At 32.9% G+C, this 24,172-nt stretch overlaps 1 protein-coding gene across 1 annotated transcript; it reads right to left on the bottom strand.

Annotated features, from left to right (window-relative positions):
• Nucleotides 1–1,367: 1,367 nt before the first annotated feature.
• LOC146955345 (RIBOSOMAL RNA PROCESSING 5) lies at nucleotides 1,368–23,028 on the bottom strand. Its single transcript, XM_085721179.1, has 40 exons — nucleotides 22,739–23,028; nucleotides 22,432–22,634; nucleotides 20,944–21,084; nucleotides 20,677–20,847; nucleotides 19,282–19,369; nucleotides 19,049–19,167; nucleotides 18,825–18,947; nucleotides 18,415–18,486; nucleotides 18,014–18,106; nucleotides 17,025–17,138; nucleotides 16,795–16,917; nucleotides 15,819–16,004; nucleotides 15,420–15,494; nucleotides 15,061–15,197; nucleotides 14,680–14,814; nucleotides 13,826–13,971; nucleotides 13,673–13,738; nucleotides 12,531–12,637; nucleotides 12,298–12,378; nucleotides 12,122–12,196; nucleotides 11,928–12,029; nucleotides 11,103–11,271; nucleotides 10,850–10,998; nucleotides 10,166–10,249; nucleotides 9,968–10,068; nucleotides 9,146–9,284; nucleotides 8,554–8,628; nucleotides 8,127–8,277; nucleotides 7,009–7,633; nucleotides 5,711–5,771; nucleotides 5,305–5,450; nucleotides 5,045–5,228; nucleotides 4,643–4,741; nucleotides 3,901–4,271; nucleotides 3,645–3,821; nucleotides 2,827–2,923; nucleotides 2,590–2,745; nucleotides 2,265–2,510; nucleotides 2,101–2,184; nucleotides 1,368–1,990 (listed from the first exon to the last, which is right to left on the bottom strand). Exons 1-40 carry the CDS (start codon nucleotides 22,899–22,901, stop codon nucleotides 1,883–1,885), a joined length of 5,742 nt encoding a protein of 1,913 aa, XP_085577305.1. The 5' UTR covers nucleotides 22,902–23,028; the 3' UTR covers nucleotides 1,368–1,882.
• Nucleotides 23,029–24,172: the final 1,144 nt, after the last annotated feature.

Raw genomic sequence — 24,172 nt, 5'->3', positions numbered from 1 at the left:
TTTTAATTAGTTGATAGGCACCACAATCGTCTTTAGGTTGTTAAAGGTAAATTGTGAGATAGTGTAAAGTTGAAGATATTTCAAACATCATATCGGAAAATCTCACGGTTTATGTTGACTAGACTAACTCAATTACGATGAACCAGAAAACATCATTGTGTCATCTCTATCTATTAACTCCTTTATTTGATAGTTCATTAACAAGCACATTAATCCAATCTCTTTTTGTATCAAATTCGTTTTGAATCATACTTCCTTTTTATATATAGATTTTGATTCATACTTCAGGTTAGCAAATTGGAATCTCTTATCAAAGTTGAGAAGATTTCAAATGGCCACAATTCAAACCTTTTTTCCCCCTTTTTTGTGACAGGTATTTTTATTATAGATACAAGTTTGTACTTCAACATATGAAATTTTATCAACGTAGCATTGAGTTATACTTATTAAACTTATATACACCATCTAGTCATTATTATAACAAAAAACCGCATTTTATGTTCATTCAATAAATGATGTATGTGATATTTATATATAGACCACCACATTCAATCTAAGAAGCATATTTTTGTTTATAATAGTGACCGAAAAGTGTATGCATTTATTGAACCGTTTTTTGAATTTACCAACTGCATAAATGAACTAGAAATAATTAACATCCTCTAATCAATATTTTCATTTTCATTCTTTTTACTAAAACATTAGCTTCATTCATCATCTCATGTTATTTCCTATCCTAAACATTAGCTTCATTCATCATCTCATGTTATTTCCTATCCTAATCTTCCAAACAAAACAAGTATCCTTTCAATATCAGGTCTTGCTGTAAAACCGATTTGATGACCCACATCATGAAGCCTAGTTTATTAATTGAATGAAAGTATAACTTATAAGTCTTATTGTAAATTTGATTTTTATAGTGAGTTAAATTATGCACGTGACAAGTAGAAAGATATGAAAGTGAAAATTTGATAATAGATAATTTTACAAATATATAGGTATATTGGGTAGACTCAGCAATTATCTTCAAGTTTCTCAACTTATCCCGCAGTTTTTTGTAGAACTGTTTACCGAGCTTACTCAACCGGGAACCATTCTACACATCTACAAAGCATTTACCGTCAACAAGCTCAAATTTTTACTGCCATTTAAATCTCAAATTGTTGGTATTGAAAATAAAGAAAAGTGATTACCCACAAAAATCATAATAGGTTAACTGAACATCAGATCTAAATTACTTTCATTTTTGAAAGGCAGATCTAAATAACTATTAATTAGGAAGAGGAAAGAACAAGAAATGAGACATTTGTAAGGAGATAATTTCAGACATATAGAGAGCTATAATAACATATTTTGGAGTACATTCATGAAGAAACAAGAAAATAGTGGTTACACTCATAAAATTAGTTGTGATAAAACAAAATTCCAATATAACAACATTATCTAATTTACAAATTAATTTATGAACGTTTTCACTTATAAAAAATCTTGCATGAAACTTAAAAAATACAGGCTCAACTAAATGAAAAATGGGCAAAAGGCAGAATAGGAATACATTAATCTATATTTCCGATCTAATCATCAGTCTCATTCTTAAATTAGCAACCAAAATTATCAAGGCTATGCCTTTCTCTTGCTGTGCACATTTGATGCTTACCTTAAGCTCACATCCATGCACCCTTCCTGTGCTGCTGAAAGCCGATTAGCACTATTTGTAGTGTTAATGTACAGATGCATTCAAACTAAGATTCACGTTGTTTCCCGATGACTCCAAAAAAGTTATACGGTCTAGTTATCTGGCTATAGACCGTCTTTGGATATCCACTTAGAATTCAAAAATGGTAGCAAGCTGCAAATTCAGAACTAAAGCAGTGATTTTAAATCAAGCCATAGTACTCTCAACATATTCCATTGCTTTCCTCTTCACAGATTCAATTCGTTCTTCGTCGCCTTGTGACTTCTCATAATCGAGATACTTTTTAAATAAGAACTGCCAATCAAGATAACAAAGTCCAAAGTAAGTTTTTTTTTTTTTTTGGAATAAGTTTCAAGTAAGTTTTAACAGAATAAAAATACCAACAAAATCACATATGTACACACCTTCATCTTTTTAGGTGGGAGACTCAGACTGATTGCCCTTTCAAAAAGTGCTCGAATTAAGTCTGTATCTTTAAGTTGAATCTCCTGTCAAAAACACGAGAATGTTAAAGGATGTACAAAGTGAACAAAAGTGAACAAAGTGACTACAGTGGTAAAGGATGTACTTGATCAAGATAAACACTCCACAAGTCTGTTCTCTTTGGGTAATCCCGTAGAATTCCTTCAAACAAAGATCGCCCCCTATCTGGAACCCCAATCTTGAATTCAAGAATTGCTGTTTGAGATATGAACTTAATATGCTTATCCTTATATTGCTTGTGTCCACGAAGTGCATTTAAAGCATCGTTGACAACAGGTTGAACAGCATCTTTCTTTTGCAGCAGAAGACTTTGAACTCGCCTCAGCCAAACCTGCAACACATTATATAGTAAGTTCCAAATTCCATATAGATGCAAAGGTAACATATATATTTACAAGTTGAAGTAATACTTTGCATGAATGCTTGAACTTCTTTGTCATTTCATTCAGAAGTTCATCTGCTAAACTATGCTGCTCAGTCCTCTCATACATTCCCAAAAGTGCTAGATAAACTTTCTTGTGATCATGGTACTGTAAAGCCCTGCCGAATACCTGCTTAATAGCCTCCTACACAAACACTCAGAATAAGTATACTCAGCATAACAAGAACAGTGGACAGCACAAGCTGAAATTTCTTTTTCTTATTACCTCCTTAGGATCCCCATACTTATTTTCCAAATTAAAGTAGGCCTTCCAGATGTTGAGCTTCTCATTCTCTTCTCGAAAATTTATTGTCTTCAAAGCCCTTCAAATTCAAGAGAGCAGGAGGATAAGGAGTTATTTGATATTCACATAGATGAGATCTTGTGAGAAGTTAAGGGGTAAAAACAATCTCATGGAACCGGAAGGAAAAAAAAAAACTTCCGTTTTTTCAGTTCAAAAAGTATACACAATGTTTAGAGTTTGAAAGAATGTTGCAAACAAAAACTGAAGAGAAAAATCAATTAACTGCACTGTCATTGATATGATGTATAAATAATTATTCCACAATAACTTCTAAATTCGAATATAACATTTCAATGTTGGTATACAAGATTACATGCTAAAATGATACAGTTATCCACTTCCAACTGCTGAAGGTTCAATATTCAAACATAAACTGACCAAAACATGTTGAATTAGCCCAATCAATGGCCAAAATAAACACACACAAAAAATTAAAAGCCTCTTCTGGCTAAGGATTAGATTTCGAACGAGCATTGAGTGTATGGGGGCCCTCTTTGGCTCCCAGCTTATTGCTCGTGGATGTCGTGCTGTTTCTATCATTTTCTGTCGGGGATAAAATCAACCCCCTTTGTTTTACTTTACTCTCTCTAATTAAATCACATTAATCTATCCTTTATACAAGACAAACAAAAGCTTAGGATTAGACTTTGCACATGTTCAGATTAGCGCCAACAAGTCAAGCTTTCATTCCATAAAAAATTAAACATCCAAACTCAAAATCATAGTTCCTTAAGATGTACCTTTCAGCAATAGAGCGGGATTTCTCAACATCAGCCAAGGAAATCATGAAATCCATGTATTTTATCCAGTTGAAACTGCTATTAGGAGAAGTTCTAACCAGCTTTTCAAACTCATCAGCAGACCTTGGTACATCCTCCTCCAGTAGTCTTTCCTCAGCAGCCCTTATTTGTTTCTCCCTGTACAAGCATAATTGTGTTATATTTTTACAAAACAATAAAAAAATGACAGACGGAATTTTACTAGCATCATATCAACCTCTCCTCCTTTGCCTTTTTCTTTTCGCGCCTCTTCTGCTTTTCATTTAGAGAGCCTTCTTCATTTGCAGCTTCTTCACTATGACTATTTGTGTTATTTACTTCAAATTGATCAAAGTCGTCAAGGGCAACGTCGAGCGGAGGAATGTAGGCCCTTTCTTCTGCTTGTGAAAGAATTGGGAATTGATCAGTTTCGTATTCAATATCCATATTTGAGGGTCCAAGCAAACGACTACTTGTAGAAGATATAGATTTCATTCCATCTGCAATGGGTTCATCGGATCCTTCATCTAAAGGTATTTGGAGCACAGTTTCGCCCCTCATATATGAATCCTTCATTCCCAAAGAAATCCTGTGTCTTTCTTCATCTACCTGATAATATTATATTAGGAAAATGTAAGTAATTTTGCAAGACAATTAAAAATTCAAGATAATGCTATATTAAAGAGATAAGTTATTTTACACAATCTTGAGATAATAAATTTTAACACATTACTATAATGTTCAAAAGGAACCTTGAAAATACACCAAAATATAACTACTTTCATTGTTTTCCAAAGATATTCAAGACGCTTGCACCTATTTCCATTAAAATCAAGTTTTAGTTAGGGTCTCGTGCAAATGCACTTAAGCTATACAAGATAGGTGACACAATCATTCACACTTTGATATAGCTAGACGCAGCGTATAATTTTCTTCTGGTATAAAGCAGTAAAGTATCCAACACCTTGCACTAAAATTACCTTCAATACTATTGCATTTACTTTCTCTCCAGCTCCGAACTTCGCTTCAATGTTATCAATATGCTTATCAGAAATCTCTGATACATGGCACAATCCAACCTAGGCATTTGAAAGATCATAATCAACTGAGCTCAAAGAATCAAATTTATCACCATTACTTTCTTGAGAGCAACATTCACGAAAAATTATAATTATATACAGCCACAGAAAAAGTTGCAAGTTTGAGTCAAAAATATCTAAATGGTTTTATGATAAAACCATGAAATTAAAGGAAATCCTGATATACTGTTAGAAAGTTAAAAGGTAAAAGCACAAAAAAATGAAAACATCATTTCATTTAGTTTATAACACTTCCATTACAAGTATATGGATTGCCAATGGCATCAAAGGATGTAAAATTACCACGTTTGTGTTGTCAATTGCAATGAATAAACCAAATGGCTCGACTCGCTTAATGCTGCCAGATATCACATCTCCAACATGAAATTTACCCAAATCAGATATCACAGATTTTGATGAACTAGAAACTGTTGATGTCTTCAATGTAACTTCAACACGATTTGAGAGAGGTTCCACCGATACAACCCTGTTATTTACTACCTTAGTACACATTTTGAAGTACCTCGTTAAAAAATTAAGAGAAACCATAGGTCGATGGTTACCTGCCAGTTACAAGTTTTCCAACAGGAAATTCTTTCACAAGATCTGTAACAAATTGATCAGATAAATTGGACAGAAGAATTCTGGCTTCAATCTTCCGTGAGAGCACAATGAAGCATCCTTTTGGTGAGACAGTTTTAACATAACCCTGTCCAAAAGATTACATGATTAAATAAAAACAAACAATCAAAATCCCATAATTAAAAGAAAAAAATAAGATACAAAAAATGACATCAGTGCATTGCAGGCTCAGCCATAAATTTTCAGTATGGCACATAAATGATGAATGTTGTACTTTACTAACAGTTTAACTCTATCGAACATCACAGTATGTACAAGCCTCACATTAAAGCAGGTTTTGAAAACCCGGAATAACAATGGTAACTGAAGAAACAATAAACCAAGTACCTTTACAACCATATCAGGGTGAAGATCCTCAATCTTCTCCACACATTTGCCATTAGCATGCCTAAAAAAAATTAATGATTAACATTTTTATTTGGAAATAGCCTTCAGGTATAACAAATATACATTCGTACTATTGTATAATACAATCTGAAGGTTTAAAACCAGTCAGTTAAATATTAAATTCAACGCAATAAAAAGAAGAGACTCTTAGAATTTGAGCTGGGCCTAATTCATACTTAAAAAACCGACCTTTTCAGGCCATATCACATTCAACGTGGGAAGTTGAAATATTAGAAAATATCTTATATCTTAATGCTATGTTACAGTAACTTAAATTTATCGAGTAGGATCAGTTTGTAATAGTCATTGGCACCCATCATTAATGACAACTCCCACTTAATTTGACGGTTTTGGTAGTCCTGTCGTTAGACCACCGTCAAGGGAGAGTCACGACACAAGTCCCTGAAAATTATGAACCACACTTAAGCTGGTTGTTTAGGCTAATATCAAAGAGGTGCAATTCCTGAAAGCTGATTGTAATGTCTTATCTTTCAAAGGGTATATTTCCAACAAGCTTAAAGCTTACTAAACTTTAGCTTGCGGAGGAGTGTTAGAATATTAGAATTTTCTTATAACATATTTATGTTATGTTATAGAATCTTAGTTTTTCTCGTAATATCAGTTTGTGATGTTAGAGTATCTTAGATTATCTCTTATGATTATTAGTTTCTATATAACTAAGGTATTATTATGATTTGTATCCTAGGTCTGCCTATTTAATTGGCATTAGGACTTAGGAGTCATATCTTTATAAATAGGAATATGTGCTTAGTCTTTTATATCAACTTAGTATGAAGTTAATATCAAGTTATTATCAATCATATTCAAAGTTCTATTATTTTTCTCCTTTATCTAAAATCCATATCTTCAACAAGACCACTTGCATAAAGAATTGCACACAACAATGTTATTCCAAGCTACAAGGTCCCATCAAAAGACATGACTAGTTGGCATAATATGAATGGGAGGATATAGATGTTTCAAATCAGCCCATGGAAACAACTTACAATAATAATTTAACAGTAAAATCTTAAATTTGTAAAAACATTTCAGGAAAATTTTCAATTCTTAGAATCTGTTGTGTCAAATCACATGTTAAAATCTTAAAATAAGAAACATTCTAGATATTAGCAATAATCATTGAGGCTCAAAAATGTGAGTAAATAGCAATTGCAAATGTGTAAATATAATAATACGGCAACTTGTATATAGATCCATCACTAAGTATCAGTACTTACCCATTGCGGTGAACATCTGCTGAATCCTGCAAAGGCATTACATTTGAAGAACGTAATGACAAGTCAACATGAACGGTACCCCTGACAGTATTGCTAACTTCAAGAACTACACATTTGACAAACTGCCCATCATGATATCCAGACAACGGATCAGGCACCCATTTGTCAGTAAGTTCAGTAAAATGTACTTTTCCATATATATGAGGACCAATTTGTACCAGCAATCCACCAACACCAGGAAGTATTTTACTAATCCTTCCTCCTAAACTATCTCCTTCATGAATATACGCTGTCAAATCTTTATTAACAGCATTAATTTGTGGCTCCTCATTAGGTCTGAAAGGGAGAGTAGAAAAGGGGCGCAAAACCAACCGCAAGAGCTTCTTCTCCAAGTTGATACTCAGAACATGACCAGAAACAGGTTTTCCAACATGATATCGATTTTGGAAATCCTCAAGCTCATTAGGTTCAGTAGAACTATCAAGAATATGTAGCTGAGCTTTAACATTTCGCGAAACTGCTAACCAGACCCATTCACTTTCTATTTTATATACATAACCAGCCACGCATTGCCCAATCTTGAAGTCCAGTTTCTCTGATACGTTGTCTCGTATGTCACTGGAACCTGAATTCATATTGATTTTCTTTATGAACAAGTAATACTATCATGATAAAATTAAAATATTTGATCATTTTCATTAGAAAAGCAAAGTCAGGAAAGCTAGGGCATATAACAGCATAAACGAATACCTAAATGAAGTTCAATAAGTGGGTTCTTTTATCAAACATTTAAATTTTGTATCCCAACGACAGATGGCAGATTTGGATTAAATTGCAACTGCCCTAGTTTCTAAAGAATATATATATTTGATATCAATATTGTATAATGAGAATGACAAATTCAACAGTAAAAAAATTTCCGAATGTGAATTTAGTTATTCAATCTACTCCCAAGCACCACCAAAATGGCAAGTGCAATGTACCATCCATAACTTCATGCTTATTAAACTCATTACCGGTCTGCAACATTCACCAGTCTTTTTGTACATGCATTTCAAGGCACAAATTACGAGTATTTCAATCATTCAAATCTTTCTGGATCTGGTAGTGTCCTTTACCTGTAACCATTTCAGGTTTGACTGAAAGCTCCCACCGTGATCCATTTCTGCTGCTATCTTTCTCATTAGGCTTTGAGACTATCCTTGCCGTCACTGTTTGCCCAATTTTGTAGCCAGAAAATGGATTTTCAGGAAGATTTACATCATGTACCTGTTGATAAGTAGTTACCAAATTATTGAGGAACATATCAAAATAGACAAATTTAAAAAGAGGTAAGCACTGCTGCATCATTAAGGCCTCAGCCATGCAACCTTGGTCACAATTTCCTACTGCAGAAAAAGCATATCATCTCAGAGTAAGGCCACATACATCTTACACACTCAAAGCCGCAAAACAACAGAACATCTCCCTGCTCATTGTAGACATCAAATCTACAACTTAAAATGCTAATTAAAATATTGGCACCAGAAAACACAGTAGAGTTACCTCTGTTATGTGAACCCTTCCGTGTAAACCAAATCCAAACTTGAGCTTCAGCTCAAAAGCTTTTATTTCAGTAATCTGAACAAAGTCATCAAAATAAAATCCATGGAACAGGGTCAATTATACAAGTGGAAATGCAAAGACGTTAAAGGGAGAAATAATTATCCATAACGAAGCACAAATGTCGAATAGCACATAAAAGCTATATATGTTCTCATAAAAACCATTGTATCCATAAGAGTAGACAAAAAAATAACAAGCTCTACAATCACGATACATTTTATTAGCTTAAAGCAGCAATTAAAAACTTTGAATGTCACTACGATGTAACATTCTTAAAAAAATAAAAGAAATACAGAACTGAAAACAATCATAGTTCTAAATAAATTTGCATGTTCCAATCACAAAAAATGTCAATGTTACATGCATTGAAGACCTTCTACTAAACAAATACTCACATATCCACACACACACACACACACACACACACACACACACACACACATAAAAATAGACACACAAACACACACACATAAAAATAGACACACACACACATACATACATATAGACTAAAATGTACTAGATAAACACATACCTCTGCCTCAACCAGAGATCCCACTTTATAGCTAGACTTCTTGGTTCTTTTAGAACTAGATGCCCCGACCTCATTCAGAAGTAAAAGCAACCTTCCTGATGTTTCAGGGCTTGGAAGAGCCGTAACAGTTGCAACAACACTGACCAAGCAAAACAACATGTGTAAGCCCAATGTGAAGCAATGAGCTGTGGAAAACTAGGCCACTATATCCACACTTTTGAAAACATTATCTTCAAATAAAAATAATATTATTCCAAGAAAAAAGGAGTAAAAGTATAATTCAGAAACATGAAATATCTACAACAATGGAATAACTCAAAAAGCATATACATTATGTTACAAAATGTAACATAATAAGAGAATTTGAGAAATTTATCAAGGCATATAAATTTGACCATCATACAAATAAAAACAGATTAGCAATAGACAAATGAAGCAACGCCAACCAAATATCATAACTCTAAAACAAGACTTGGATTGCAAAATCATACCAAAGAATATGTCGTGTTAATGAAAACATGCAAAATGAAATCAACTGAATATAAAATGGCATTTCCAGGTACCAAAATAGGATTTCCAATCAAATATCTTTCCCTAAAGGCAAATACAATATGTCAATACACTCAACTCTATAACATACTAAAGGAAGAACTCTAGTCTAGGAATCACATAGCCTTTTTAAAGAGTCGTAATAATGGACACTGGTATTTTTTGACACCATACTACTTAGACCCAGCCTCTGAGTAAAGGTTTGGTGATATGAGAAAAAATAAATGTGAAAAACAGAGTAACTACTTGTGAAAGAGTTCATTTTTTGTTCACCTCTGTCCATTTAGGAATTGTTTCCGCGGAAACCTTTGAGTATTATAGTCAGATAATTGTACATATCCTATAGTGTAATTATTCTCAGGAATAGATACAACCTGCATCACAGACAAGAAGCTCGTCAAAAAAGGGTTAATATGTATGAAAATGTTTTACCAACAGGTGGCTAAATTGAATAATAATATCAACACTTGCCAAGTAGCTCTCTTTCACAATTTCCACTACTGCAGTCACTGTCTGATGCAACACCAAGTCCCTCAAAGCCTCCCTTTGACGTTTCTGGAACCAAGATATGATATTGATTTGGTCAAAGTAGGTTAAGAATGAAAGATGGAGGAAGCTCAATTCACAAGGTCATCCTTCTTAGAACAAGAATGAATGCTCAGAATAAATCCTTAATCATAACATTAAAAAAAATCCAATTTTTTCTTTGAATAAAAAATGACAGTTTCTTATAGTGAAGAATGAAAATTGGGATAAGATTGTATCCATCGATAAAATCCTTAATTACAAATGTTTAAGGATAGTACACACAAATTAATAAATAATAAACATGTAGTTCAACTAAAATATCCTTATTTAACCTCCTACAATCTGGTATTCATTGCATTACAGATTTCTAATTTATCTCCCCAATTGAAGGTATAGTTGAATGAAGAAAGATAAAAGCATTAATTAAACATTGAAAATCTAAAACATCAATATTTTTTGAAATAAATACTAAACGTTAAAACTGTAAAACAGCAACAGTTGAGAAACGGATGGAGTAATTCATTATGGTAGCATGATATATATATACACACACACACACACATACATATATACACCCACACACATTTATATCAGCTTTATTTGCCATGCAGAAAACAGATGCTCAACCTTTTTCTTGGTATGACTTACGGAACTTCTTTCTTTAGATATATTAATGAACTCTGGTTTTAGAGTTAAATCAACAAGCCGTTCTGCCTTTGCAACATCAAGAACAAATGCTTCCACTGCAGAGCCTTTCTCCACAACAGTTCCACCTACTGGGGGTTCACATCACAATGAGAATTAGTACTTACACTTAAGTAAGCATCATCCAAACATATTTAGTAATAATTAAATAACAAGTGAAAAGGAGAGAACTTACGCTGGTAATTGGTAATGAAACCAAAAACATCATTGTACTTCTCAAAGCAAACAACAATTCCGACATCCTTAACATCCTCAACTCTCCCTTCAGCAACGGTGCCAATATTAAATCTTTCGTCCCATTTCAAATCAGATGCACTGGGGTTCGTGTATTGCAACTTAGCAATCTAGATTCAAAGATGCACAAAAGATCAGAAGTGACAGAAAAAGGGATACTAAGATAAGAATTGATAATAAGGATACAGAAATAATGAAAAAATTACAAATGCAAGATATGGAAATAATATAATTATACTGCTGCACAACCAAAAGAAAAATTGCTAGAACGAGCCAAAATTTAATGCGGCATAAGATGATTTTTAAGTGTTACAAATAAAAATTCATAGAACTACTTTTGTAAATATATATATATATATATATATATATATATATATATATATATATATATATATATACCGACTTTGAAAAATAACATATATATATGTATATATATGTTCATCTAGTTACTGGACAAAGTGGCCCCAAGATGATTTTCTAATTAGAATAAATGAACCAAATGAAATTATGAAAATTTAGATGAACATCAGTACTCAAGGCATCTAATTCCACGTTTCGAAACATTTGGCATGGACAGGGAATGAGTAAATCAACAATGTTTATATGGCATCTGATGCTCATCCTAGAGGCCTCCAATGTTTGCGAACAGTACAATGATAGATATCTTTGTGTGCATGGGTGCACTATATAAGGCATAAACAATTTAAGTAGAATGGTAATTATTAGACGATCAATAGTATTATAGATATATGATGATTGTTTGTACCTTTTCATCCATATGAAAGTAGTCTTGAATAAATGATGCATCTGCTGAAGAACAAGATGTCTGCTTTAGAGAGACTGTTACTCTGCCGGTTTCACCGTTAATCTGTCAGGAAAAAGAATTAAAAGTTAATTTTTGTTTCAACCTGAACTAAGATTTCACAAATTTTAAACTTAACAACTTGAAAATATACTAACATTGGATACATTACAGCGAACCGATTGCCCGATGTAATAGGCTTCCAAAATATTGGTTTTCTGGTCATCTGCAGCCTATTCAACAGAATGATTACACCACAAACTATATAAACATGAAGCAATATGTCGTAAAGAGGAAAGGGTGGATCACGGATAATTTAAAAAAAATGAAATACCTTATTTCTTGGAGAAAAGCCGGTTAACTGACCAAGGAAACGAACAAAGCAGCCTGTCTCAATTAAGTTACATATAAAGCCCTGTTCCACACAATTTATACAGCAAAAGAAAAAGGGAAAAATCAACAATAGTATCACAGGCAACCAAAAAAAAACTAAATTAATTAAAGGATTCACTTCTCTATCAATAAAGTACTGGAAGCAGTTCATATCTGTTTGATGTCATCACTTACTTGTACAACTGAGTTAGGATGCATCTGACTAATATCTGCAGGAATCTGCTGAGCGTATCTGACAAGTGAACTTTTGGCCGACAGAATCATATTGTTCCCCTTAAAATCTACATGTATTAAATGAGACATTTATATTATTATATATGACAGAAAATAAAAATATCATGAGAGACTAATGACACTAAACCGTGCAGTTATCAAGGAAATAGCATCAAAGAAAATATTTTCTGTTTCACACACTACATACAGTTAGTGATACCCATTCGAATTAAAGAGGATTCTAGAAGGAATAAAATTATGAATAAGTCATGCCATAAAAAACTGATGTCTCATTTAATTCTCACACTTTATCACATGTACAAGTTCAGTACAAAAAGACAGCAAATCAATAATTATGATCCCTGTAGTTGAATCTGGAGTGATTGCTACACTAAATATACTAAAGCAGCAGTTTCAACGTAAATAATTGTTAATATACACAGATATGATCAAGACTGAAAAAGCTCTCAAATTAAAGATAATCACCATTAATACTTAAAAAGCATTGCTTAAAGACACCATCAAATTTGATCAACGACACAAATAACAACAAGAAACATAATATTGGAATGTAGCAGAGTAATCTTAGCTACTTAAAGTATTGTAAGTCCAAATATATTGCTTGTTAGTTCCTAACTTACTGTAACTGAATTAGTTCGTTAAGTATCTACGTATGAGCACTACTCGCATTGTAAATAATGACTACAACTTGAAAATACATGGCAAAAAAGAAGTTTCAAATGCCAACAAAAGGGCATCCACACAAACAATTATTAAAAAACCATGCATATTTATCAGCAACACTCAGGTATCAGATTCTTGATTGCATCGGGTAGTAAGAGTTCAAATACAAGATGAATTAGCACTGCAATGCTATTGGGTGATTGGTGTGGAAACAGGAAATTAAACAAGAAAGTTGTTGGCTGACATGCATGTGGATAGAACAAGTAATGCACAAAAATAGGCACATTATCAGGATATGTGAGCAAACACGAATGATAGAGTATGGACATGAGCATAATCAATAACTATGATTTTTAAATCTAGAACAGGGTGCTTAGAAAAATGCACAATAAGAGCAGGCTGAATGTATTTGAATGTACCTAGAACCAGTAGTTTATCAAAATTATAACCAGGCTTCAATACTGACTTCATCAAAGTAGCTTGCCCTGCATGTATGTAGCTAGAATTAGTAATTCCATTACGAGGAAGCGACAATGGAAAAAAAACTTAATCAAACATAAGGGAATTGTTACCATGATGATCTGCCAGGTGCTCCATAGATATTGTACCCCTAGAGAAACCACTACTTTTGATATAAACAACTACCGCATTAGATGTTACTCTGTCAACAATTCCAGAAACAATGCTGCCCAATGTAACCATTTCATCTTCAGAAACCCTGTCATACGATTTAACACAATGGATAAGCATAACTTCTAACAAATGTAAAAATCATCTTCAGAAACCCTATCAATTGAATTGTCGCAATTGTCATAAATCACAATGCCTTAATTTGTAACGAATGTAACACAAGGCAGTGCCTGTTTGTATATTTTAATCATAGCCCATTGCATAACTAGGCAGATAGTTTCACATTTAAAGTGAAAGCACTAAGTAGTATTTTGTTTTCATATTATTTTCTATCTTCAAATATTTGCACAGGAAACAGCAAAAACACTAATGGAAGTGTTTTTGGTACTTCCCGTACAAATCTTTGAAAACAATGTTATGTTATGGTTTTATAATTAGGGTTTTTCTAACATGTGCAAATTTGCACATGATAAGAAGTTTAAAGTAGTAAGTTTGTATAGGAACTTGTGCATTTTATATTAGATATATAACTTTTTAATAAATAATTGTGGTTTTCAATAAAAAGTTGCTACTTTTAATATCCTTATCATGTGCAAGTTTGCACATGTTAGACAAACCCTTATAATTAAAAGTGAAAATAGAAAATAGAAACAAAACACTTTCTCAAACCAAACAACGCATATACGCCTAAGATATCCAGCCATAAGAAGATTTGAAATGAAGTATACACTTAAAATTTAGCAACAATTTGTAGATGCAGGGTACAAGCAAAGCAGAAAATAAAAAATAAGCAAACCTTGTAGGCTTTATGATGAAACTAAGGTTGATCCTCTTAGAAGCAGGAATAGAGCTAACAACCCGGCATTTTACCACTTGTCCAACATTATACACTGCACCTGGATCACCACCAGGCTCTAGTCCGAGTTCAGATCTGCTCTTAAATCAAAACAATAAATAAGATAGTTCTGGCAAGGATTGTAAGTATGGAAAGTAGAACTAGAATCATACATGAATCGAGAATACCAATAATATTCACATCAATAGTGAAATGTAGTCAACATACTACATAAAAGTCAATAAGTTTTCAAGACGCCAAACATCAAAATATAATTGCGATCAAGACAAAATTAACTATCAATAGTTATAGATTTGTTGAACAAACAAACCAGAGACTTGCCTGGGAGCAAATCCTTGGACCCCATTGTAAAACCGTACAAAGCACCCATGATCTTCAATCTTTGTTATCCATCCATGAGTTATCAAACCATCAGTCACATCAACAAATGAGCTAATAATCTCTAGTTTTGATTTCACCTGTAAAAATAGCATATATCTGGTTCAATATTTAATATGGAACAAACATGCGGGAAAAAAATATTAATCAATACTCTTAAAAAAATTATTATTCAACGAAGACGGTCAAAAGGACAAAAACACATTAGAAGATAATTGGAAAAAATCATTATAAATACTCTCAATTATTCACATTTAAAGGTTGAATAAACTAGAAAGAAAAGGTTGCAAGTAGAAACATACAAGGGTTTTCTTGTGTGTAACTGTCACTCTTTTTGACTTGCACCCAAGCACGCGGAACACCAATTCAGCTCCCACCTGTTCCACAATTCAGGCAAAGACTTCAGTCATGAAGAATCGCACCCTCTTAAGCACCGACACTTATGATCGAAGGCTTATCCAGTGTCCAACACGTGTAAGTTTCCGACACCTACACGACACGGACACATCTGATTGCATTGTATTGTCATTTTTTCAAATTCTTATCGGTTTTTACATTCCAGTGTACATGTCGTGCTCGTGTTCGTACAACGTGCTTCATAGAATCCACCTATCCTATCTCAGACTTGGGACAAAACAAGTCAATGGGCTATACTAACAAAAAATGACAATAATAAGATGCATATGGAGCTACAATAGAACCTTGAATTTTTTCCCGGGCTTTGCAATTTCCAATTCCGACATATGTCGAAGAGGACAAAGTGCCTTCACACCACCAGGAATTTGTACAATAGCACCAAAGCTGTCAACTGAAAGAATCTTAGCCTTCACCACCATTCCAGGTTTGACATCAGAATGAGTAAACACCGCCTCTTCCAAAGCACTAGCCTGTATGATGTGAAAACATAAGATAATGAAATGAAAACACTCTACTAAGCTATGCAATCAAATAGTGGAGCACAGCAAGTAGCGGTATAGCGGCTGTGTCGAAGTTGAGCAAAACAATACAAGAAATTTATACCATGACCATATAAAAGCTCAAAAATAGAATACACAATTAGAGATGTGTTTAAAGCTAATAATCAAGGTTCATTGTTACCAATATTCAAGTTCGATATAACTCAAAAAGAATTTAGTCTCCAAGGCTTGAAATAATGCATCTAAGGATTGAAAATTTAAAATAAGAGATTAATGTCTATTCACTGATGAAGCGATTAATTTCAAAACGGTCATAAGCATTGAGAAACTCTTGAAAGTGAGAAAGCCTATATACCTTATAAGACCATGCAACTAGAAGTACAAATGCCCATAAGCAAACAAAAACATATTAGCTAAAAAAACATTAATACCACTGTGTGATGATGTTAGGAATCTAAACAATAGATGACCTGAGTACGCATTCTACAGCAATTAGACTGAGGGTACAAAACCGTAAAATTAAAACTGGAAAAACTAAATTCAAATTCAACGAAAACCGATGTTCAGACACATAGGACATAGTAGATCAACTAAGTGTAGCATGTATTAGGAGTTGGGTATATACTTAAGGTGGTCTGCTAACAAGGATCATGAATCATAAATAATTAAATAAATAACAATCCTTCACAAGATGATAAAAAGCGTGTCTGCAAGTGTAGTACTATTATATAAAAAGTGATTCTAATCATTTAATTACAACCTTCAAAACTCCTGTAGCAAGTCCTTCCAAATGCCTTAACCCAAGAATCCGAACACGAACATGATTTCCTTCCTTGTACTTTTTCTCAAGCTTTTGAATCTCTTCTTCAGCAATATCAGATATCTGTCAACGATAAACTCAATAATCAGTCTTATTTGTCCTCACTGGGTAAGGCCATTCAAATTTCATATTTAAGTTGTGACATTACAAGTTATCGAAAAGCAACATACACTGACAAAAGCTGGGGTTGACTCTGGAATTGATGGAACTTCGAGCAATAGTCCCGATCCTTTATCTACCCTGACAACTTTCGAGTTGTCATATATATCTCCAATTTTAACATACTGCAAAACAATGTTGATTCCTCAGACTAACATGGCATACAAGATTATAAACGTAAACTAACAGAAAACTGCCTTAGCCAAATATCCAACAACGGTTGATGAAAATAGAAACATTTAAAAAATAAAAAAAAATAAAAATAAAAACTTATGTCAAGGAAACCAGGCAAACTAGCAACGCATAACTAAATTACTGCTCGTACCAAAGAAGCTAAACCTAACAAAAACCAACAAATAAAATTTCACACAGACTTTAACCTTACTATGAAAACATCAATGGAATGTTTCCACACCAGTATGGTAGTGTGTATTAGTGCTAGTCCTACTTCTGTTACCGTAGGGTCAATAGGATTTTTAATTAAAATAACAAAATATAAACCACTTAAATTGTTGGAATTCATATATGGATATGATTATAAGACTCGACAATATTTTACTAGACACCATTTATCTGAGAACTTATCATCCTTTTAAGCTCCCTGTGACCTAACAGAAAGAGTTGAGACTATCATTACTACTTGTGTGCAAGGAAATTATGTATTGCATAAATTGGTTCATGGGAAATAACATTGTTGAAGTAGAGACTTGTGTGAATGTGAATCCTGTGTCCTGGAAGCCCTACCAATTGTATCAAAACCATTGGGGAATTTCCTTCAGTTAACAGATTAGGCCATATTATTATTTCCTTTTTTTGCTTACCGGAGTTTCTCCAAATCATATTCAATAACTATCTAACTTCGGAAACATTAGACACGGGACATGCATAAATGTAGCCACATTGGATGGTTACTACTGGGAACAACAGTAAAAAAAAAGATAGCATCTATTTAAAGGGATGAAATATCCGAGCAGTAACAATTTAAGACAACCAAACTTACTGAAGGAGGAGCCCTGTTCTGAACAAGATGTGGATTCAGCGTCAAACCAACGGCTCTACTTGATGGATCAATGAATAATATCCGACAAACAACCTAGATAACATAAAAGGAGCTTAAAATATAGAAATGCCACTTTAACCCCGCATAACAGCATCATCTGAGAACACGTGAACAGTATCTCAAACAGAAATGTGTGAATGTCTAAGGTACAGAAATTAATACAAAGGTATAAGCAACACAATCTACATAGTACAGAAATTAAACTGCTACATAGTACAAAAAGAGTTTGCAACAGAAGTATTAAGGTGCATCAAGCAAATAACTAGGATAAGTAGTGGGATATGATGTCCAACATTGAGTGTGGTGCAAGTTGTTGCATTCAAAGGTAAGTTATAAAGTACCTTTTGAGATTCAATGTACTTATCCTTCCAGTTTGTTGCAGGATATAAATTTTGCAAATGAAACTGATCAACCTGCAATTAAAAGACTCAAAAATTAGTTTTGTAGGTATATTAGGTTTGCTACAAATAAACTATTTACTCAAATTGTCTGATAGACCCCTAACACGAGCATATTTAAAAAAAGAAGAATGAGCTGATATGTTTTAATAGAAGAAACTATTATTTTTACAGTAGAATATATCCATTGTTAATTTTTGGCTATACATTCTTCTCCAATTCACATTAACGAGGGCTACCCCAGACTACCTCTACTTGTATGGAGCTTGGTATCCCTATTTCTTAGTATAATCTCTAGTTTCTATAACTATCCTTTATGAATTCCTACTAATAGAATTGCAGGATGCACTTACGGTTCCAGTGAAGTATGTGAGAAACGATAACAAAACACCATTCTCAAGGACTGACTTCACACGGGCATTAACCATCATTCCTGGAACTAGAAGATCAATTGACATACCCTTGAGATCCTTCGTCTGTACCAAATCCACAAAGAAAATGATCAATCGAAATGGAAAATGAGAACAATAAAAGAAAGATAATATTAGACGACATAAATAATAAAAAGAAATCATACCACACTTTTGGACATTGTATCAGAGTCGGAACTCAAGTAAATCACTTTACGAACTTTATCAATACTCTTAACCAATCCCTGCACATGTTGCCCAATTCTAACTTCTCCATTCCAGCCTTCTGCAAGCATTTAAAATATTAAATGGAATAGAAAACCATAAATTAAGCCCATACAAAGCAAGATAAATCAACATCATTTTGCAACAGTTCACTGGTGTTTAGCTGTAGTGCTACCTTTAGGTAGGAATCCCGTGAAAGAAGGCAGACCAAAATGAAGAATGAAACCATGATCTTCGATGCTCTTCACATATGCAGCAAGGACCTGAATATACATATATATAGTGCAAAAAATCAAAATCCGCATCTCTCACTAAGTCCTATGACACTCAGGCAGTTGAAAATGGCATATGGACCATGAGCAACATCAAATTATAATATGAAATGCATTGCAATTATCATTATGAATAGAAATAGCATAATAGAATGTGTAAGATATGAACAGCAGAGAAATTTTTTAAAGCTTGTTAGAATGCGAATAGCTGATTTAAAAGTATAGAATGTGTTTGGACCTCTCTAGGTAAAGATTTAAAAGCATATGATTTCTCAAATGCCATTAAGAACATTCTTAAACATGAACAGCCTTTTTCATTAGCTACATCATAATTAACGACATCAACACAAGTCGTTCCCACAGGGTAGAGTCGGCTACATGGATCAAACGACGCCTTAATGCTCTATCATAAACCACATCTACAGAAAAACATTTGGCCTCTACGTATATTTATTAATAGGTTCTCGTTAATTTTGATCGGCTTTCCTCTACTCCTTGGACCTCTCTACATAAAAGATTTAAAAGCATAGGATTTCTCAAATGTCATTGAGAACATTCTTAAACATAAAGAATTTAATAGCATTTTTCATTAGCTACATCATAATTAATGAGAACAACCCAAGTCGTGTCCCACAAGGTACAGCTGGCAACATGGATCAAACGATGCCTTAATGCTCTATCAAAAACCGTATCTATAATAAAACCTTTGGCCTCTATGTATTTATTAATGGCTTCTCCTTAATTTTTCTAGGTTTTCCTCTGCTTCTAGTGATTGGCGGCTACCATCCATGTGATATACTCTCATTACTACAAAATGTACAGGTCTTCTCCACCCACACATGTCCAAACCACCCTAGTTGAGATTTACCCAAATTTACTACAATAGGTGTTACCCCAACTCTCTAATTTTATCACGTCTTTTCTATAAGAGGTGTTACCCCACCTCTCTCTAATTTTATCACGACTAATCCAGTCTCGTCTAATATTTTCACTCGTCTACTGCAAAATTCTCATATCTTTTACAAAGTGTTTATTCTTGAGTTGGCTTTTTGGTCAACAACACTACATTTCATACAACATTGTAGGTCTTATAGTTGTACATAAAAACTTTCATTAGTCTTGATTCGTACCTTTTTCTCACATAAAATTTGAAACCTCTTTCATGTCAATTATCACATAAAGCATGTCATAATTGATGACACCTTAAAATCATAGCAGTTAACTAAATCCTACGCTGGATGACAAGAATGAAAATAAATTGAATTACAAATAATTTGATACATATAATAATGACATACCATGCCTTCCTGGACAACATCCAAGTTGAAGTTCTTGTGCAACAAAGAAAGACGCAAAGAAAGCCAAACTTTCCTGTGTCCTTTCTCTTTCTTGTCATCGTCCAATCTAAGCACAATGCAAGAAACTAGCTTCCCAACACAAAATACACTAGAGAGAAAACTTTCTCCAACCTGATGATACAGAGAGAGAAACAGAGGTAAGCCAAAACAGGGAAAAATTATTATGAAGTTAGGCAATTTCACAAAAAAAAAAAGCCTATTACACACCTCTGTTTTGTCATCGAAAATAGGATCTAATGCATCTGAAGCATTAACAATACCACGTAAACCCCCTGGTAAACTAACTACAAGGTCTTTATTATTTACTTCAGCAACAACTCCCCACAGCTTCATTCCAGGAGTTATATTCTGGAATTCATGAATGAGCAAAAAAACTTTAAGCACACGCACACAAAGAATCTCAAGGTATGACATCAACAATTCAAAAAAAAAAAGACCAGAATGACATTAAAAAGCTCGATTTAAACATTCTGGCTTGTAAAATTAGGATAAAACTATTACTCGACGGCTAATTGATTTAGAATGACATAAATATATAAAGTATAAATATACAAACTCAGCAGTCAACCATAAAATCCAAAATTTTCTTGTTTCCTAGTGATCACATGTTTCAATTACACGTTATTATATTTCATTAATTTATTATATTATATTTTTGTAATTCTTTATCATAATATTAATAATTGCTATAGATATATTTGTATCTTATATATTATTTGTATCACTTACAAATAAAAGGACATAATTACAGCTTTTGTATTCTATTCTATGAAACTAAATTATCATACACATGTTTCTGTAGCAATCTGGCCTTTATATAATCAATTGTTCATCTTTGAATTTTCTTTTAACTTTAAATCATATATTTAAAAAGAAAAAATAAAATAATACACCCAACACACCTAGGTTGTGCATTGCAGTCTACTAAATATGAAATGGTATTCACCTCAAAATGTTTAATGCCAAACATTCGCAGTAAAAAGTGTTTCCTTACAATTCTCCTTTGCTGTGAAAACTTTATTTACACATAGATGCATTTCACAATTTACATTTACATTTATTCTATACAAATTTAAAATTATTGTTTCCATAACTTCCTTCACCATGCATCACACAGGTCATAAGTCTAGTGTTCTTTACTAAGAGCTACTTAGTAAATTTCAAATTTACAAAGATCAATAATCCATATCATAAATCTAATGTTCTTTAGTGCATGTTTGGTATCAATATCTGCCAAAATTGTCACTGTGACTTTGCAAAATCGACTCACCGTGATTTTGCAAAATCTAGTGTTCTTTAGTGCATGTTTGGTATCACAATGTTTGCCAAAATTGTCGCTGTGATTTTGAAAAATCGACTCACCATGATTACACCCGTGATACCTAAAATGTACTTACTGAGTTTCTTAGTAAATCTAGTGTTCTTTAGTGCGTGTTTGGTATCTCAATGTCCACCAAAATCACAGTGACTCAGTGATTTCACGCGTGAAACCCAAAATGTACTTACTAGAGTTACTGATTAAATTTCAACTTTATACAAAGATTAATAAACCATTCATTACACCAAACTAAAAAAATGCAATAGCTAACATTTTGAGAGTAACTCTATTGACATAAAATACATAGTAAAATTCAAAATTTAATAAAATTGATAATCAAAATGCATACTCCATTACAAAAAATCACTTCATGTTACCTTGAGAGTAACTCTATTGACATATCGCGGCAATTTTCCGGTGATACCAGCACCTGAAAGTAAGCCCCAATCACTCTCAGCTTCATCGCTCTTTTTAAACACCTTTTTCCCTTTCTTTTTCGTCTTCCACACTTTCTTCGAGTCATCATCATCGCCAAATTTGTCATAATCATCCCTACTTCGCTTCACCTTAAATTCACCGCCTAAAATCCACGTTCAAATCCAAATCAACAAAAACTGAGAAATTAAAATCAAATTAACGATAACTGAAGCAGAATTAACTAAACGAGAGAAAATCATTGATAACCTCGTGGAAAATCAGGAACTTCATCTTCAAGCTGCATAGCGAGAGATTCTGACTTCTTCACAACGTCGCCGCTTTTAGGTTTGGAAATTTTCTTAGAAGCTTTATCGATTTTAGGTTTATCATTGTTCTTATGCTTAAGCGATTTTTCAGAACGCGGTGCCATGGCTTATTTCGAGAAGTTCTTACCTTGTTATGGTAAGAAAGTAGCTTTTGCGTTTGCGTTTCGGTTGAGGCGGGTTGAATAAGAAGAAGAAGCAGAGCAGGGTTTACAAGGGTTTTAGGTTTGAAGCGAAGAAGATGATTATGAAATGGGCTTGATTTATATAGGCTCGGTTATACAAATTGAAACACTATGGAACTATTATTTGCACCCCTGATCTGACTTAATGAAAATAAAAAGGTACACTCTAATGGGAGTTAGAATCATCTCCATTTATAAAAATAGATGGATATTGTCATCTAGAAAAAATACAAATAAAATATAGTCATTAATTATTTTAAAATTTTATTGTGTCTTTATATCTTCAGATAGAAGAAATTGAGAATATTTTAACTCGTGAAACGAAGCAGAGTAAAAGGGATATTTTACTAAGCAAAGGCTACATTTTATTTAAAATTCCTTAGAAAGTTTTTACATTTTCACATGTTTTTCAAATATCATTGTTTTTGTTTGCTTCTATTTAGAATTTTGCTATATGTGGTGTTTTATCTTCGTATTTAAAATTGAAACAATAAATCACAATTTATTCGGATCAAAAAGTTAAATTTTTGTAAAGAGATAACTATTTTTCTAGTAGTGATAAAATAGTTGACAAAAGTACAATTACACCTAAAAAATAAAAACATTATAAAATAATTTATATATTCTTAAAAAATTAACTAATTGATAAGAGTTCATATTAGATTTGGTCTATCAATCATTCAATATATCAAACAGATATGATTACCTATATTGTAATTTTCTACTCTTGATAAAATTATTACTTTTTTGCCTAATCACATTACTTTCTCCGATCACAATTATAACAAAAATACTTCAATTCAAAATTTTCGTTATATGCAAGTATTTTTCTTGGTTTCATAAATAATATAACATTTTGTAACCAAAAAAAATAATAAAACGACATTATCAAAAGTGCCATCTATTGAAACTTGTTTCATGAGAATAAAAAAGTCATTAAAAAATTAAAACTTGCATGAATCAAAATGTATTTTAGAATAAACAACATTAAATAGAGTCAAAAGTAAATTATATTTTCTTTAAATTAAGATAAAAAGAAATATTTATTTTTTTATATTTAAGATTGGAGAAAGTTCCTAAAAAAAATAGTACGGAGAACCCAAAGTATAACAAAATATTGAATGTCCAAAAAGTAGAAAGTGGTATTGTGCTGGTAGATAAGTGGTTGACCACTCCAGATATGGGTCACATTA

This window comes from Medicago sativa, chromosome 1 (genome assembly GCF_051527215.1).
Source record: "Medicago sativa cultivar Bolivia chromosome 1, Bolivia_mono, whole genome shotgun sequence".
NCBI lineage: Eukaryota > Viridiplantae > Streptophyta > Magnoliopsida > Fabales > Fabaceae > Medicago > Medicago sativa.
This window is presented reverse-complemented; position numbering and strand designations above follow the sequence as displayed.